This window comes from Neodiprion virginianus, chromosome 5 (assembly GCF_021901495.1).
Source record: "Neodiprion virginianus isolate iyNeoVirg1 chromosome 5, iyNeoVirg1.1, whole genome shotgun sequence".
Classification (NCBI taxonomy): Eukaryota; Metazoa; Arthropoda; class Insecta; order Hymenoptera; family Diprionidae; genus Neodiprion; species Neodiprion virginianus.
The window spans coordinates 31,381,687-31,401,276 of NC_060881.1; the positions used below are offsets into that span (position 1 = coordinate 31,381,687).

At 41.2% G+C, this 19,590-nt stretch overlaps 1 protein-coding gene across 4 annotated transcripts in view; it reads left to right on the top strand.

Moving 5' to 3' along the window:
• The window catches only part of LOC124305363 (plexin-A4), a 68,103-nt gene that overhangs the window by 46,230 nt on the left and 2,283 nt on the right, over positions 1–19,590 (top strand). For all 4 annotated transcript variants that reach the window (XM_046764695.1, XM_046764694.1, XM_046764697.1 and 1 more), the window contains 7 exons: positions 3,451–3,633; positions 15,576–16,307; positions 16,406–16,531; positions 16,651–17,873; positions 18,024–18,944; positions 19,052–19,265; positions 19,373–19,556. In XM_046764695.1, coding sequence (XP_046620651.1) covers positions 3,451–3,633; positions 15,576–16,307; positions 16,406–16,531; positions 16,651–17,873; positions 18,024–18,944; positions 19,052–19,265; positions 19,373–19,556 — 3,583 coding nt within the window. The remainder of the gene's footprint in view (positions 1–3,450; positions 3,634–15,575; positions 16,308–16,405; positions 16,532–16,650; positions 17,874–18,023; positions 18,945–19,051; positions 19,266–19,372; positions 19,557–19,590) is intronic.

Genomic DNA, 19,590 nt, shown 5'->3' on the forward strand with positions numbered 1-19,590 from the left:
GGAAAATAAAAAATTTATGATTTTCAATGGCTTAGAGGTATCATTTTGTCATATATTTTCATTTGCCCTTAGCGAAATCGACTAATATTATTAATCACAGCATTTAACCGCGTCGCCTGTAGGTGAGGCGCTGATCTGAACTTGCCGGAACGTGTTTGGGACAGGAATAGGCACGTACGTCAAATAACGCCATCTAGCGGTAGACAAGTAAACTAAACATCGAAACGTCCACACCATCTAGCGGTAGGAAAGACGAACATCAAATCGAAATTCGTGACTAAAAATTCCGCTGCAATAACGTTTAACTGAACAGAGAACAGCGCTAGGGGGTCGAAATTGGTAGCGTATAAGTGCGAATAACGTATGAACAACGTATGAACGATAAACGTACAAGTAAAATATTTTACGAGGTTGGAAGTTAGTAACGCTATCGTAACGAAACATTGGGGACATAGTCACTATTTTCTTCTTTTTAACAATGACATTGAATGAACCAAGATTGCAAAATATGAGTATGTTTTGTTTTATCACGGTTCAACGAATTTCGAATCGTTTAAAAATCGCTAAATATCGGTTTTTCCCCAGGACGAATCGTTGCGATAACGTTACCAACTTCGCAATGATAATATTTTCGCATATGGTTTTTCTGGCAGAAATTGCCAGGACAAAAAAAATTCAACTTATAAACTAGAAAAACTTACAAACGCGATACGTATAAATGAGGGTTTGCTGTGTATATTAACAATCATTCGTCGAATGCTCGGAATGCGATAAACGACATCACGAATAGTTGATTGTAATACGTGCGTCGCCCACGTTGAGGATGCGGTCTCTGTTTTGATAACACTTGGAAAGTGTACGTTCATTCGCCTCTTTCAATTCCATCCTTCGTTTGTTTTTTTTAACTTCCCGTTTCTCTGTTTTCAGAGAAAAAAAGGAATTTACTGTAATCACCCTGAAAATGAAAAGTTGAGTTTTCGCTAGATCTATGCATTTTGAAGTTTGGAAAATCACCTTCAATCATTATCTCAGGACCGTGTTGCCATATTTCAATAATTTTAGTTTCAATCAGAGCGGTAATTCCAAAATTAAAATTTATTAAGTTTTTCATTTGATCGGTTCAGTACTTTTTGAATTCTGTAAATAACATTGTTCCAAAAAATCAACTAAACATGATGATATCTTGTGAATGCTTTGAATGGATGCGAATGAAAACGGGTACCGCAAGATTTTTTCTGTCGATGATCACGAATCGAGGGTCAGATTTGCAAAATTTAAATTTGGCCTATTCGATATGCTGAAAAAGAAAAAAAAAAAAAATGACTACAAATATTTGGATTTTGATGAAAAATGGTTACCGAAGGTTTATTGGGTGACTGATCACGAATCTGAGGTCAGATTTACAGAATACAAAATGGCGAATCGAATATGGTGGAAAAAAAAATCTAAAAATATTCGGATTTTGTTAGAAATTAGTTATAGGCAGAGATCTTTTACTTTACCGATAACGAATCCAAGGTCAGATTTCTAAAATTTGTAACGAATGTTTTCATTTCTGAAGTATAAATTTTACTTGTCAATTCAATTATTCACCCATCTTATAGTCATTTCTCGTTAGCTGCAGAAAGTGATACAATAATAAGTTGTCTAGGTTTTTTTCCGGGTTTTTCAATCCATCCGACAGAAGCGATGTTTAAATTTTGTAAACTGGGATTACCTGCTAATAGTATCGAGAAAAAAACTGAACGTTAATACTTTTGGTGTACCACACTGTTACAATTTTCGCAAAATCCGCGATTCCTTTTCATCGTCGTAGAGCAACAACGACACAAGGATCATGTATTATATTGATAATTTTCTTTACCCTAAATTTTTTTCCACTCACTTCAACTTTCCTCTTTCGCTTTTATTACTTCTGTGTTTTACGACAAAATCAATATGTACATAATATATCCTCCGTGGTATCGACTATTGCCGAATTTACCGCCCTGTACGGTTATACACCGATATATATCTACACCCATCGGTTTTTCTCCTCATCAATGACCTGCGGTAGCTTTCAAACTTGTATACACCCTGACATATCTCGAACACATTTCGAAGGAAGTATGCGGTGTACAGTCCGGGCAAAAAACAAAAATGTACAAATTAATGAATTTCGAATCTATACCTACCAACCATCGAGTTTCGGTAAAATAGAAATCATTAAAAAAAAATTTGATATCAATTTTTCCCGAGCTCTCGAAATTACCGAAAATATTACATTATGTAACAAGGGAATAAAGTCGACTTTTATTCGTGTGTTACGTAAAGGACTTTATTTCCGATTCAAATCTGGCCGAAATATTTATTTTGAAAATTGGGACTTTTAAATCGGGCTGATATTTTCCTCAAATGCGTTTTAGGAAAAAATATGCCACTTTCGTCCCGGTTTTTAGGTAAAAAAAAAAGTTGACTTCATCATTGAGTCGGGAATAAAATAACTTACAAAATTAAAAGTTTGATGCTGGTACTGTGTTTCAATATACACTCACGTTATCAAACATTCATAACATCAGGTGTATAATTTCGCGTGAAATTCATTTACGAACAAGATGAGATATTATTATTACTATTATTCAATGGAAATTGGACAATACTGTGCAAATCCTGTATCAGCAAAAATTCCTCATTACCACGCACAAACTGTTTCAAATTATATGGAAATGTCCGAGTCGTTTCGTCGAAAAAATTTTTGGGTTTAATTTTTAATTCATTTATTTTTATTGTTTTGTTTTTTTTTCCCCCCATCTCTGTGACGGTTAAATTCCGAGTGCAGACTGACTGGAAAATGGCCGCCCTTTGATCTCTGCATTTAATTACGTATTGATCCTCGTTCTATTTGTCTTATGCCGGTCGCGGTTGTCACTCTCTTTGTGGACACATACCTATCTCTATTATACGTATAAATAGCGTGCACACATGCGTACAATAATACACAGTTATAAAACTCAGGTCCAGTATATTCACGTACGCATTAATAACTATCCTCCCCTCAACAGTTTGTCTTCCCTCGCCTCGACTATACACGAATACCCAGCCCGTAAATCGAAAGCTAAAAAAGAATTATCATCACTCTCCTCCCCCTCTCCACCTCAAAAGTCTTCCGACACCCTAACTCGACACTCTGTTTGCGTTCATCACACATACGCAGAACAACCAACCGTGCGTCTGGTTACAAACTCGATTGAAAACCGATCCGATGCTTCTCCGATTGTTATCCGCGTGGTAATTGATCGCATTGCATATCTGTAACGCATAACACAACGCGTGTCATGCATACCGGGATTGTTGGTAACGATCCAATCAATCGAATTTAAAACTTTACACGAGTCTTTAATTGTAAAAATTGTTTTTCATACCGCTGGTGACGTTATGTATCTATTTATTTTTTTTCTCTTCTTGTTACAGAAGCTGCAGACTATCGCCGAAGATTTTTGCGGTCTCGATGTCAACACGCCTCTAGGAGGTCAGGAACCTATCATTGCTGTACCGGTCCTCGCTTTCGAGGAGCATCTAACTGCCGTTGCTGCAACATCGACCGGTGATTACACCGTTGTCTTTGTCGGCACGAGCGATGGCCATCTCAAGAAAGTGAGTCGTCCCTTTTTTTTTTTTTTAAAGTTTCTTCTTCTCCCTCCTCGACCCTCTTTATTTTGTTTTTTTTTTCCAACTCTTATTTCGCTTCTTTTTCTAGTACTGAATTTCAATCATCTCCTACTTCTCGTACACCTTATTATCAGGCATTATAGTAATAATATACCGTGTATATATACATATAATGTATCTAATCTCTTCATCCATCTTATTTTACTCTCATTTCCTTTACAATTTTTCCCAAGCTCCCCGCTTTCGTTTGTACCTGTAGTATGACGTTGAAAAAAAAAAAAAAAAAATTTCAATCAATTTTTCATCCAACGATTCTCGTGTAATATCTACGACGTATTACCTGCGTCAGTACGTACGTAATATATTTATATACGATACGTACCGTTATTGAAAATGAAATACAGATTTCCTCGACGCATGAATGGACGGATATACCTATTATATGCGTATAAGAGTTACGTATACGCGGAGGTTTTATCCTAGACTAAGTTGCGCCCACCTAATACTTACATTGATCTATATTTGCCCGAGGACGAAGAAGCAGAAGCGTACTTTCTTATCTTACCTGTATTCATATGTTTATATATATATATATATATATATACATATATGAATATGTATAACCGCGGTTTATTCATGTATACATGAAATACAAAATCCGTCGAAACGCGAGTTCCAGAAAATTCGAATATAATCTTTTCGGAGAACGCGGGCAACAATCGAGCTAACAATTTTTATGCTTCTTTGGAAAAAGTTTACCTACTTTGATCTTGCACGAGTATGGATATCAAGTCTGTACAGTAATACAAGAATCAGATTAAACTTAGAGAGAAAGAGAGAGAGAGAGAGAGAGAGAAGGAGGGATTAATATTCACAAAAAATATCTATCCCGAGTCTAAGTTTATTTTCCTCAGACGTTATAATGTTATTTCTACAAAATAAATATCATTCGGAAAAATTTGTTGAAACGAGAATGAGATGGCAAAGTGAATAATAAGTAGAGAGAAAGAGAGAGAGAGAGTGGGGGAGAGAAAAAAGGGGTATAATATTGAATTTATAAACGCTGAGCCAAGAGTTGGTATCAGATGTGATGAAAAAAAAATTTCCATCCCAGGTTTTTCGCTTCGCGTGAAGATTGGAAAATTTAGGAAAAATAGAAAAAGAATATATATAAAAAAAGGAGAGAAGAGAGCAGAGAAAAATGTTTCTATAGAGGCGAAACGCAGAGAAAGAGAGAGACAGAGAGAGAAAAAAAAAGGGTAAACCTATAGCAACGTTTACACATCGAGCTGGGAACAAATAGGTTTTTCATTCGGGTAACGACGATTCGCCAGATTTTCCACAGTCTCCCTACCATTTTCGTACCGTCGTTCGTTCAGCCTCGGTACAGCACTCGAGCGATTAATTACATTAATTGAATATTTACTCACTCAATCGTGAATCGAACTGGAGCCCATTCGGTAGGCAGGCAGCCAGACTGTAGCAGTCGACGACTCGATGCAGCAGTATTGCCGTAGTAAATAACTCATTTAACTATCCCCTACCCGAATGCAAAAGTCTATGCAGATGTTTTTGCTGTCGCTGTTGCTGTTGTTGTCGTTGAATTCAAAGTGCATCGACTATCGCATGGTCTATTCGTATATTATTTCTCGACGCGTACGAACAGCTTTGTTTACGTTAGTTTTGATCGGATTATCATTTTCAACAATGGATTTAAGCTCCCGCAGCGTGAAATAAATTAACGGGGATGAATAATTTTATTATCTATATAACGGACGATTAGGAGATAAAATGTTTGCACATTTTTTTTCCAATTTTCTTTTCATTTCGTTCAATAATTTAATATTTAGTAATTAGAATGAAATATCAATCAATGACGATCGAACAAAACGTCACGACATTGTGGCACAAACGCGAGTTTGTCGAGGCGCGTGCTGCTGACGATGTAAGGTATACAACTGTATCGAAAGAAAAAGAAGAAGAAGGAGAAGAAAGAAGAAAAAAAAACGAAGAAACCGTCTGTGGGAAATAAGAAATAAAATAAGGTTTATGGGGCAAAAAGGTGTTAAAAGTCGACGGGCTTGTCCTGCGCACAGATCCGACCCACACGGGGATTACTATATAGAAATGATTGATCGTAGCCTAATGCCCGGCTAACTTTTGTTTCGGTTTTATGCTCGTATACCTCCATTGCCTGCACAGTCTGCCTACTATTATATTATACACACGTGGATGTTATTTTCTGTCTTACTTTCTTTCCGATTTTGCAAACTACGGCTTTGTTATCGTAACGGGTACGCAGTACCCGGAGTTTTCGGTGAAACTTGCCGCTTAACGCCGGCAGATAGGCAACCGAAACCACACACTGCATTCCTACACGTATGCAATGCGTATAACCACCGGTTGCCTGGATGTTGGCGTTTAGTGGTAATATTCACCGAAAACTCGTGGTTTTTGAGGGGATTTAGAACGTCGAAACAGCCGAGAATGCACTTTTTTTTTCACGAATTCATTGGGAGCAAATGGATGCGGGTAAAAAAAACATTCCCTTTGCACAATGTTTATTAATGGCTTGAATAGTATGAAACTAATTTTTTTTCATCACGTAAAGTTGATAGCATTGACCGGATGTAGGGTCAAAGGTTAGGTCATTGTTTTTCATATGCTTCGTTTTGCAGCGATATCTTGAGTGTTTCAGTGGACCGATTTCAGTCAAGTTTCACTGAAATGCTTCCAGGGCTTGTAGTTTTTCCGGTCTTGCTTGGAGAAAGAAGAAAAAAATCGAGCAAATTCAACCATTTTTGTAGAAGCATCGATTTTTCATTAAAATTCCAAACTTTGTTAATCAATATATAATCAAGACACTAGAGTTTTTCCGGCAACTTCCGAGTACGGTCCAAAAATGACGCGCGTGTTGAAATCGATCGGAAGGTCAGTTTTCGAGAAATCGTGCAAAAATTCTAAAAAACAAAATAAAAATTAAATTGGAGAAAAACGTTCTGAAAGTTTTTGATGCCTCGTCGATACTCATTCCACCGTGATACGATGTTTCTCGTGCAGTATTCTCTTCGATCTCCTTTTGTTTTATGATTTTTTGTCCAATTCCCAGATTTCGAAGAAAGTCAAGTTTGCGGATTACGCAACGATCGACGCGTTCGCCTGATAAATCCGTAAGTTTTCGTATTTTTCAAGAATTGAATCGCCAAAATACGCCGCAAGGATGGCACTTTCGAAAAAGCTGCAACGCAAAACAAAAAAAAAGAAAATATAAATCATTTTTCAACGGACTAGTCCTCCTAAAAAAGCGTAGAGGGTGGTATATGTGACATCGAAACGATTCTTATTTCCGTACACTTGTTATTATATGTACATTATATACACGCTTGCACGTGGATATCGGATATGGCCCGGGAACTCTGTTATACCTTGGAAAAGTACAATAAATAATTCGAAAGCCATAAGAGACACGGTACCTTACAACATACACAGCAGCAGTAGCAGCAGATGTAAGGCGAATTATATTTTCATTTCGTCCGTCGAGTATAGCAGCGTCAAGTTGCACAGTTGTTTCACTCTTTTCCTACCAATCCTGCTTTCTACATCGTGGCACAAGGATGCGTTGTCCTTATTTAATATGCATTGTTACATTTTTAGAAAACACGCGAACGTTGTGGGTTCCAGCTTTATGCCAAAAGTGATGAAATATTTATGCATATACATGCACACGCGTTATTAACTTCATATTTTTCTTACTGTACCTATTTGAAAAGAGCGTAGCAAATCACTTTATATACTTTTTGCAACTAGTTTTATTGCGTTATGAGAATTTTTATATTTCAAAGATTCATTACAGATTTTCTTCGACGTATCGTTTATCTAGAATTAACACCTGAGATTTGACATCGCATGTTCAAACTTCTACATGCGTACGTATAGTTAACTGTAACAAACGAATACAGTTAAAAATGATTTTTTTCTTCTTAATCCTTGACCGTTGCGCATGCATTGTGTATGTAAACGGGTTAATTAATCGGGACATGAATTATTTTCACGGTATGTTGTGGGAAGAATTTTCGAGGAATAAGGTAAAACTAAGGCCAAGTCACTTATCACCTTTATTCTTTCCAAATGAAGAAGAACAACTACACTCGACTTTACTTTTATTGTCAGACAAATCGCGAGTCACGTCGAGCGCTGTTGTTGCAGCTGTATTGACCCCGGAAAATCGTCTCTTTTTCGCGCGGTCAGATTCAGGCTCCTCAGCACGTATCCTGCGGAACCTAGAAACCGTACCATAAAATATCGCCGGACGGTATAGCGGCGTGCCTAATTGTCCTGTGCAGGACACGCGGGGCAAGCCTGCAGGATGCCTAGACGCCTAGTCGAGGAGTCGAGGGCCGGTCGAGTAGGGCCAGAGTACCGTTAAAGGTGAGGAGGAGACAGGCTCCATGGGTATACTCCAACCGTGCCCGATGGCGGCGGCGAGTATCGTTGGAATAAGAGGACTTGGCGTGATACAGTGTTGTCCATAATACGACGAGCCGGCAGTGTTACCCACGGTCTTATATACAGGTCTTGAAACTCGTCGAAATTTTCGTGGTGGGGGAAATACGCTTACGCTGTATTTTTCGTTTCTTGACGCTGCCGCTAGTTCGCACTGTCGTAAGGTAATGTTCGCAAACACAACCTCTAAATTCTATCTAAATATGCTCTAACTTTTTGGGTTGTTTCATCAAAATCTTATTCAAACTCATTTGAACCGATAATACGGTTAGACAGAGGTGATGGACCTGTTTCTATCTCTTTCCCAAACAACCTTACTCTACCGCTCCGCCTCTAGCGGCCCCAACTGGAATTAAATACTATTTCTTAAGCGTTCAGCCCCCTGTATGTCTGGAAACTCTACTGGTGGGGTTATGTCCTCTTATTTAAGCACATGCCGTTTCGAATAGTGACCACGAGTGTCGCTGCTATCGAGGGATTCAGGCTGTGTGAGAGAGACGGAAAGAGATTTCAAAACCACGGACGGTCAACAACCTGTTTCCATCTCTTTCGCACGGGTGCGGTGTAAAAAATCAGCAAAATCCAAAATCAGAATTGTCAGAATTCCGAACATCGATGTATCGAAAAGTCACAATCACGAAAGAACAAAGTGTGTGAATCTTCGTTAAGCCAGATATTATGGAAATAGAATATAAAAGTATCGAAAATTAAAGTTATAGAATTTAGAATACACAACTGGTGAAAATTCCGGAAGGCCATTCGCAGAATGAGGCAAATGCGATTGCTCGCAATCACAAGTAAATAACTTTCAGATGGATCATGAAGTAGAATTTTCATCTATTCGTATTCATAAATGCGAAGGAGTATCAGAACGGTTAGAACTGAGAGTAGTAATCTCATAGAAAATTCGGAATATAGAATTGCAGTATATCAGAATCGTCAGAATGAAGAATCGCAATATATCACAAGAGTCAATAACTCATATCATATTAGAAGCCGAGAAATATAAGTTTATGATAATCAAAAGTCGAGTCAGCAAATAAAAACAGGCATATCGTTGGCCACACTCTAAAGGGCTAACCCAACAGCTTTAACAACTCAAAGTTGTCCATTTGCATTGCGTTCGTTCTCCTTCATTAAGTATTGGGTAAAGAATTTGCTTGATTCTGTATATAAAACATTTTACAATTCAAAATAGATCAGTTGGATAGACTCGGAATGTGAAATTCTGGTGGTAAGCCATCTATGTGGTTACTTTCGGAATACCGATCTTTCTGAATTGTACGATTCTGAATAATGACCATTCTATATTCTGGATATCTGTTTTCCGCCGTTTCTAGATGATGAAGTTCTAACTTTTATTTTTATAATATTTGTGAATACATTTGAGAATATGAAACTTTCTACAAATTCATTCTCTAGAATATTGACTTTATACATTATTAAATTCTGCATCTCTGAATTCTTGGATTAACGTTCCCTGAAGTAAGTGGGTTCGGACAAATAGAGCTCTCTACTAAATACATTTTAGGTAAACTGCAGCTTTTTATTGGGCAACATTCGGGACTTGAAATTTCTGATAGTATCTGTTCTCTCATATTTGTTATTCGAGTTTATTAAATTCGAAATTCTGGCCATTCTGATTTTCGGTTTTTCTGATTTCTTACCCCCAACCCGCTCGCACAGCCTGAATCCCTCGATAGTAGCGACACTCGTGGTAGCCAGGCGAAACGGTCGGTGCTTCAATAAGAGGACACACCCGTCACTGAAATTTTGAGCGAGTTCCCAGAGACCTCTATGTAAGACCGTGGTGTTACCAATGCTTCTACGACGCCATGGTCTTGGTGGTGAGAAGAAGAAGCGTGTCTCTGTCTCTTCGCGGCGTTGAGTCGCGTTGCCGAGAACACTCACCGAGTTGTACCCACGCCGATTATCGTACTCGTACCAACCACATCGCCTTGGCTCACCGGAAGATTATGATCTAACCCTAAACCCTAAACCCTGAACCTAAACTCGCGGTTGCGATTTCGTTGAGGTTGTCCGAATCTAACAAGCGACGACGTTAAAGCAGCGTCCCCATTTCTGTAACTTGTACCCATGGAGAAATCGTGTGCGATGTTCGTGACGACGCAACGTATAAGCTCAGCTAGTCCGAACAATGAATCACCGCTTATCGTTTGAAATTCCTCGATTTCGACCCCTAGATAAACATTCGCGACTCCTCCTACGCTTCCTCTTCCTCATCCCGTTCTCTCACACATACACATACACGCGCATTTGTGTGCAACGTATACCTATAAGGTACTAGACGATCACCGTCGACAACGGTCCTTCTCTCACCCTCACTTACAAGCTCACCGAAAACCACTCTCGATTTCTAACCCTTTTCATCGAATTAGGTGTCCGGGAGACGGAAAAATGGAACGTCAATATTTGACTTGGTCCATGACGCTCTCCACCGTCGTTTGTTGCTCATGTTTTTTCCCAGGGTCTGGTGTAAGCGTTATTTTAGGTTTTTATACCTCGGATATATAAATGAAATTTTCCGTCTTGCGGGGGCGGGGTATCCTGCATGGACTTTCAAGATTTAAGTTATCTTGGGATGGATGTTCATTTAATTACTTGAAATATTCACTAGAATTAACCGTCTGTGTGGGATTGAAATTTTTTATCTTTTTGTCAATTCTCGTTTGTCGAGAGTGTTGGTATAGTGTGGTACAAGAGGAGAAGCGCAACTTAAGAGCAACTGGAATGTCACTTTTGAGTACTCTTGACGCGCATATGATTAACAGAGTAACGCTTGGATTAGGAAGTGAAAAAATAAGAATGATAAAGACACTTGGAAAGAAAGGGAAAAAACCGGTAATGAGGTGAGATGAGGACGTGGAAGAAGCGGTTGGTTTTACACGAACGAACGGGTTTTCTTTGCCGGGAGTGCACAATGAAAATACCTCCCGATGATGCGCGAGAGATAAAAGGAATGCATCTCTGCATATGCGGTTCACGGATGTATAATAGTCCACATATTATATAAGAAAGAGATAAATTGAACGAATGGAATTCACCGTCTGTATGTGTTATACGTTATAACATATATAGGAAAGTGACTTCGTACAAGTCCCGATTTCTGTATGAGATGGTCGGGTTTGTGTTCGCCTCGATCTCTCCTAAGTACCAAGGCTCGTTCCGTCGTCCATCGTCCATCGTCCATAGTCCATATGCTCGTACGAAGACGACGACGACGACGATGAGAAGCGTACCGGCGTTTATAGTATAATGCAGACGGGAGAAGGTGGGCATAGAAGCACACGATGTAGGATAGATGGAGTGAAGCCTCTCTCTCGCTCTCTCTCTGCATGCGTGTGTAGACAAAAAGTTGACTGAGAGCATAAAGGACAGACTCATTGTCGGTCGAGGCTATGTCCCAGGAGTTTGCAGCTTCCAGCCCACACGTATACGCTCATTATACGTATAAGGTGTAATGGTTTATCTTTGTTCAAACGTAAACACAAGGGCCTCTAAAATATGCAGATTAAAAGGAAGACCGTAAATAATATCTGCAGGAGCTGCTGGTATAATATAGCTGAGAGATGTGTGGGAGAAGGTGGGCCCAGGTGGGGAGAGGTCGGTAATATGTTAACAAGATACCTTACCGCCAGGGATATATTTAGGAGATAGAGTTTGTCTAGGGCCTGGGAAAGAACCCGACTCTCTCGGTCCTTTTTAACCCCCTGAGAAAGTTTTCTTGATGTCGTAGTAACGTCCTGTGTACCGGTATTCAAAAACACACAAGAAGGAAAAAAAAAAACAAATAAATAAATTAAGTGAAAGAGAGTCGCCGAGACGTGAAGGGAGAGGGGAACAAATAGACCAAGGAACGAAATTCTTTACCCAACAACGGTTTGAGTTACGTGCTTTCGTTTACTTTAGTTTGGTAGCAGTTTGCTGCTAACTCGTTTAACAATCCGTTTAGCGCCTGATGATTGCGGTCACCGACTGATTGCAGTTTTCTCCCGGGTATTTTATTCCCTCCCCCCCTTTCATTCTATTTACATCCGAAAAACGTTCGAGCACTTTCCTCCTTTGGCATCTGTCCGCGGTTTTACATTGTGGGTACTTAGACGTAAGCTACGTTGCTGAGTCTTGGACTCTTGGCTTATCAGAGCGGTCAGTTGAGGAAGTATTTTATAAAACAACGGAAGTTGCGGTGTTTTTCAAAGACGACCACGTGTGATTTATTTATCACACCAGGCGAATCGTTGGATACCGCGTATTACGATTGCTTCTTGTCTCACTCTTTTCTGCTCATTCCATTCTCATTTTACAATATATTGCGTGACTCCTTGAACAAAATACGCGTCATTTGTTTCTGGTGATTGTTGACTGTGCCTGACGTCGACTAATGTCTGTGTGCTCAAACAACTTCTCGATACACCTTGGATTCCACTAGAGACACTGTACATACAGCATGGTGTTATAGATAGTGTGCTTGTATACGCACACTTGGAAGCTTTCCCACATTTCGCACTTCGCGGAATACTACCGCGAATTAACTCAATTCGCAGATAATTGCACCTACGTTAGTCACTGTACTGATATAGCTGATGATGGGTTACTCGATTTGCTCGGTTCATAGAGCCTGCTGGGAAATACATACATATCCGGTTTCTAGCTGGTTCTCATTCTCCTTTTGTTGTTTCGGGTTTAACTGTTCCTTGGAAGGATTCCTTGATCGCTAACTCGTCGTAACATTTACCGCTGATAAGTTAAGCAGGATTGGATAATTGCGATGCGGAACCAACGACGTGCAAGACTGACAATGAGGTAGACTATTATTGCCGATGATCTTTGCACATCGCGATATTCTTCGCACGTATTTCGATTAATTGTCTCATGATTGATATCATATTATTATCGACGATGAAACATGACACGTATACATACAGCATGTCCATACGATATGCGTACAGGCAAACCGCCTGCGGGCAAAGCGACAACGCGTCATCCTCGTCAATCCGGCTCAGAGGAATTTGAATAAAAAATGACCTGCCGCCGCTCACACAGTGGTCGTTAAAAGGATAGTGGCGTTCAAAAAAAAAAAAAAAAACTTTTTAAAAGCCTGGTAAAAAATTGAATTCGAGGTGGACTGGATTACGCAAGATGAATGTGCAACGAGGAGTTGGCGGACGTAACGAATAATAACTGATAATTGAAAAAAAAAATATTGAAATTCTTCTTTCACTGTTCGAGAGAACCGTTTCAACTCTTGTTGCCTCTTGCGTGTATGGCACGTACATTCTTCTCTACTTTAGAATCGCCTCGCTAACCATACCTACACATTTTCTACCGTTCATCGTCTCGAGATGATTATCGGTTTGAAAGAATTCATTGTTTGTTCAGTACGTAACGTCATGAACAAAAACTATCTTTCTAATGTTTTACTCCTTGTTTTTAAGCACCAACAACAGCAATAGCAAGTCCCGAAAGTTATCGTCAAATCATGAGCGAAATAACACGTTGTGTGCATGGCTGGTTATATTGTGACCAAGTAGCACGTCGGTCTTATGAAGCACATTGCTCCATAGATATTTCTTCGAACGTGTAACACTAAGCTTCTCATTTCTTTCATTGTCAGCCAATGAAAGTAGTCGAACCAGCAGATTCCGTTTCGGTTCATAGGATACGAGAATAGTAATGAAACTTTTGTTTCATTATCAATTTGGATACCTCAGAGGACGGTGAAAATCATTCTTGAAAGAACCAAGCATAGGTGCCCGCGTCTTTACGACTATAGGATTCTAGGTATATTACAGTGTCAATGCGCGTGTGTCTGCGTGCGTGAGGTTTCCTGTTTCATTGACTTTATCTTTGATGGGTGATTCGAGCATAGTGTAGGTGTCTTCCAGGTGTTTTAACTGCACCGGCACGTGCGATAGTGGTGTACCTAGGTGGTACCTAGCTATACTCGTTCCGATGACCAAACTTACGGTGCACCAAAGCACCTCGGTCAGCCGGAAGAGGTATTGGTAGAATAAAAAGTGTACCTAATAAGGTGTGCGCGCATACGCAAGAGGAATTTATGACTCTTATCGGGTTGAAGAGATGATTGTAGTTATTACAGAAGGCTTGTACTCCACGATAAGAAGTTATTCTTAACTTATTGTATGAAAGGAAAAATGTGTCTAGAATTTAGAACTGTATGGATGGACGATACACGCTTCTCCGTGTACCTATTGTCAGGGGAATTTTAACCCACAACTCTTTTCTGATGATAATCGTCGCCCCGGTGCCCATCGTCCTTCTCCTCGATTGGCCAACTAACTCATTATTATAAATTATCCCGAGCGTACCTTTGGAAGGAGGTACTGCTCACCCGTGTTGTTAATGACTCCAATCCATGAACGTTCTTTATTTGTTTATTATTTTTATTCTCATACAGTAGATATCAAGCGTCATTATTTATCACGAGTTGTAAATTAACAGATGGATCTCACGGTTTCGTTGTGCACTCGTTGTACTGTTACGTCTATGATCGTTCTTTGGGCTACGGCTACCATGTACATAAATACACCAGCTCCTAATGTTGCAGGGCGTATAATTTTTTAAATCGTATCATTCTTTCACCTGTCAATTATAATGCGAAAGATTCACTCATCCTTTCCCGTCTGAATCCTATATCTATATATGTATACCGCATGGAGTCCGTAGTAGTTGACGGACAGGAGGTGTGTATCATCTGTTTAATAGTTAAGAAATATCTTGAATGAAATAATCACGGTTCCTGTCTTGTGGGCAGCGTTGCATTGCATTATAAATATAACGTACTCTTTCTCTCTACTAGCCGGTTAATTTATAGCAGTGGTATCGTTTATTTCTTTCTTCGTTTATGTAGGTACGCTTGAAGAAGTAGTTGAGTGTAGGTACGTACGTACATGCCTACATACCATAATACCCACATTGTACGAAGGTACGCCACGTCTGCAAGAGTAGGAAATTCGTGGGCGGGTCTGACCAATGTGGTCGACCACTTACCGCGCGTTTAGAGCAATAAAACTTACTTATACTCCCTTCTTCGGCGCCCTCGTTCTGCCCGCCAACCCACCCCCAAAAACCTACTTTGCTCCGAAGTTGTCAATTAACATGAAACACGCGTAAGTCTGGGTTAATCGTAAATCTTGGCCTGTGATCGATACCGCTTCCACTTCCGCTTCACCGTTACACTTCAACTGTTTCAACCCCTCGGCACCCTCGTGGATTTGAAATTAAGTCCGGCATCGTTCGGCGGCGCGTTACTTTCTTCCTTCCATCCTTCCTTCGACATCGTACTTGAGACAAAAACACACGAATGACGAATATAAATTAATCTTGAAGAACTTGGCTACTACGGTCATTAATTTCTGGTTTTTTGTTTTTTCTCGTTTCAGGTCGTCGTTGAGACTGCAACCTCGGCTCAGAAGTATGGTGACCTTGAGGTCGATCCGAAATCCCCGGTAAATTCGGACCTACATTTTGACTCTCAGCTTATGCATCTCTACGTAATGACACAACGCAAGGTGTCCAAGGTCAAAGTTCAGGAATGCTCGGTATACAAGACGTGTTGGGATTGCTTGGAGGCCAAGGATCCTTACTGTGGTTGGTGCTCGTTGGAGAACAAGTGCAATCTGAGAAGCGACTGTCAGGATGCAGCCACCGATCCCTTGTACTGGATTTCGTACAAGAGCGGTCGGTGCACTACCATAGCAAGCGTCACTCCGAATCAGCTGCAAAGAACGACTGCAAGGACCCTGGATCTTGTGATAGAGAACCTTCCGACTCTCCCGGGACAGTTTCTCTGCGCGTTCTCGGCCCTCGATAAAACCCTCATAACAAATGCTACTCGAAAATCGTACGGCGTTAATTGCACCACTCCAAGGACCGATCTGCTGCCGTCGATACCCCAAGCCGAGCACCACTTCACGGCCAGATTGTCCGTCCGAATGACCAGCGGACCCGACCTCGTTGCCACGAATTTCACCTTCTTCGACTGTAACACGTACAGCTCTTGTACCCAGTGCGTTTCGTCGAGCTTCCCCTGCGACTGGTGCGTCGATGGTCACAGATGCACTCACGATACTGCCGAGAATTGCCGCAATGACATATTGGTCACCGGAGTCAGCGTGAGTAGAGCTTTTTGTCGAGGAACAGTTTTAACCGGATTGTTTTCCCTTCATTCAACCTGTGTTATATTGATCCGTTGTGTATTTCTAATTTCCAGAGAATCGGCCCGAGTTATAGAAGTGGACCAGGTTTCTGTCCTACTATTAACGCCACGGATTCTAAAGAAATACTGGTCTCGTCTGGAATAAAGAAAAATATTCGTGTCAAAGTGCATATCATTGGGGTGAGCGCAGAATTTGATCATAAATCTGAAAATTGTCGACCACGTTTAAGATGAAAGATTCTGCATGTAATACGATGGGATAAAAATTCTAAGTATTCTTCTGTTTATCTCTTCAACAGCAATTCATCGTACAAACGAGGTTCGTCTGTCAGTTCAACATCGAAGGACGTGTAACCAGCGTTAACGCACAGCTTCTAGCAGACACAATATATTGCGATTCGACAGAATTTTCATACACGTCAAGGGCGCCTAACATCACGGTACCCTTCGCAGTGATATGGGGAGGCTCAAAGCCTCTGGACAATCCTGACAACATTCACGTTGTTATATACCGTTGTAAGGACATGGCTGACAACTGTGGCATGTGTTTGGCTCTCGCCCAAAAGTACGGATGCGGGTGGTGTCAAAGCTCTGATAAGTGCGAGGTGAAAGAACAGTGCAATAATCGAGGTTCCGGCATTTGGCTAAACAGAAATGAAACCTGCCCAAACCCGAAGATTCAATCGTTCGAGCCGCAGCTTGGACCCTGGGAAGGAGGTACCAACGTAACTATACGAGGAATAAACTTGGGGAAAACATTTGCCGATATATACGCTGGGGCGACGATTGCCGGACTTCCGTGCGAGCCTTACCCTGAACTTTACGTCAGGACGAAACAGATCGTATGCAGAGTTGACGGACCTGGTACTCCTCAGGAGCGAAAGGGACCCGTGATAGTCAAGATAGAGGATTTCCGTGGTTACTCGGACGTCAACTTTGAATTCGTCGACCCTGTCATCGAGTCCATATCGCCTAAGTATGGCCCTCGGAGTGGCGGGACCGTAATCAGGATAACAGGACGTTACATGAACGCCGGCAGCAGGATACTCGCTTTCATAGACAAGCTACCGTGCTCCATAATAAGCGCCGAGGCCAACGAGACTCTCTGCATGACCAGTGCCAGCAACACCACTCGTAGCGGTGTGCTAAGGATGCAGTTTGACAGCGGAGTTAGGCAGTACAACGGCGTTTTCGAATACGTCGACGACCCCACGATAGAATCAGTCGAGAGCGGCGTTGCGGGACAAGTCAAAATACCCAAGGGAATTCCCGCAGGTGGTATAAAGATATCGGTAATCGGGAAGAATCTTGGATACGTGCAGAATCCTCAAATGTACGTCTATTACGACGACAAAATGTTCGTCTCTCAGTGCGCTACGTTCAGCCATACAAACATGATATGCAATTCACCCGCCGTCGAAGTATCCGAAGATACTCACCTGGACGCTGATCATCCACTGATGCTGGAGTACGGATTCCGCATGGACAATGTCACGGGCGTACAGAATCTCTCCGCTAATGGGTTCGTGATGAATTTCATTGTATGCAGTGTTATCGTACCCTGACAACTTCCAATGCTTATTTATACTGGGTGGCATTCTTCAAACGTCGAAATCTTAGCATATTTCAACATTTATATCTCTTTTCTGACCAGTATACTTATCACTTACAGGCACAAAAACTTCCTGCTCTACCCGAATCCTGTCTACGACGTGTTCGAGGAGGAAGTGAAGTACTACAAAAGCGACTATCTCACCATAAACGGTCAGAACTTGGACCGCGCGTGTCAGGATTCGGACGTAACTGTCCAGATCGGCAACTCCTTCTGCAACGTGACGTCCCTATCGAGGCAACAACTAACATGTCGTCCCCCATTACATCAGCCTCCAGCCTTGGACAATACGGGTCTTGCCAACAAGCAGGAACTTCCAGAGGTGATTGTAGTCGTCGGAGGTGGACTGAAGTATAAAATTGGGAAGCTCAGCTACGCCTCGCCAACCGGTATCAACGGGTCGTTGTCCAGGCCCGCGATGTACGGAGTTTCAGCGGCCATAGTAATCCTGCTGTTCATTTTCACGGCGTTCCTCGTCGCTTACCGCAGGAAATCAACGGAGAGCAACAGAGTGCTGAAAAATATGCAGGAGCAAATGGATATCCTTGAACTCAGGGTCGCCGCCGAGTGCAAGGAAGCCTTTGCCGAGCTGCAAACCGAGATGACGGATTTGACCGGCGATCTGACCAGCGGCGGCATTCCGTTCCTTGACTACAGAACTTACGCCATGAAAATACTCTTTCCTAATATCGATGACCACGTCGTCCTGCAGAGAGAGAGACCTGAACTGATGAGAAAAGAAAAGGGACTCAGATTGTTCGGGCAGCTGATCATGAACAAAACATTCTTACTGCTCTTCATTAGGACCCTTGAAAGTAACAGATACTTCTCGATGAGGGATCGAGTCAATGTTGCCAGCCTTATAATGGTCACGCTTCAAAGTAAGATGGAGTACTGTACAGACATTCTCAAGACACTTTTAGCCGAACTTATTGAAAAATGCATGGAGGGAAAAAGTCATCCGAAGCTACTTTTGAGAAGGTCAGTGACAGTGACCAATTAAATATTTGTTCTTCTGGTTAGCGAGTTGAATTTTTTTTCATGTCAAGTACGATTACTGATGCTGGAAATTGCTGTTATATTTTCAGAACTGAGAGCGTCGCCGAAAAAATGCTCTCCGCATGGTTCACTTTTCTTCTTTACAAATTCTTGAGAGAATGCGCCGGCGAGCCACTGTACATGCTATTCAGAGGTATGAAACAGCAGGTGGACAAGGGACCGGTTGACGCGATTACCTCAGAGGCTCGATACTCATTGTCAGAAGAAAAATTGATTCGCCAGTCTATCGACTTTAAGGCAATGGTGAGTGAAAAGTTGGAATGAACAATTGGAAAATACTAAGTATTTAATAACTTTGAGAAAACAGAAACTAGTGCAACTGGAGATTAACTTAAATAACAATCCTGCAGACCGCCTACGTGTCGATATCCCAGCAAACTGTATTTGTCAGTGGATTGGATCCAAACACTGAGAACGTCGCGGTGAAGGTTTTGGACTGTGACACGATATCCCAGGTGAAAGAGAAGGCATTGGATACGATATACAGAGCTACTCCGTACAGCCAGAGACCGCGAAAAGACGACCTGGATCTCGGTAAGTAACAATGAATGTTTGATAGCAAGATTTG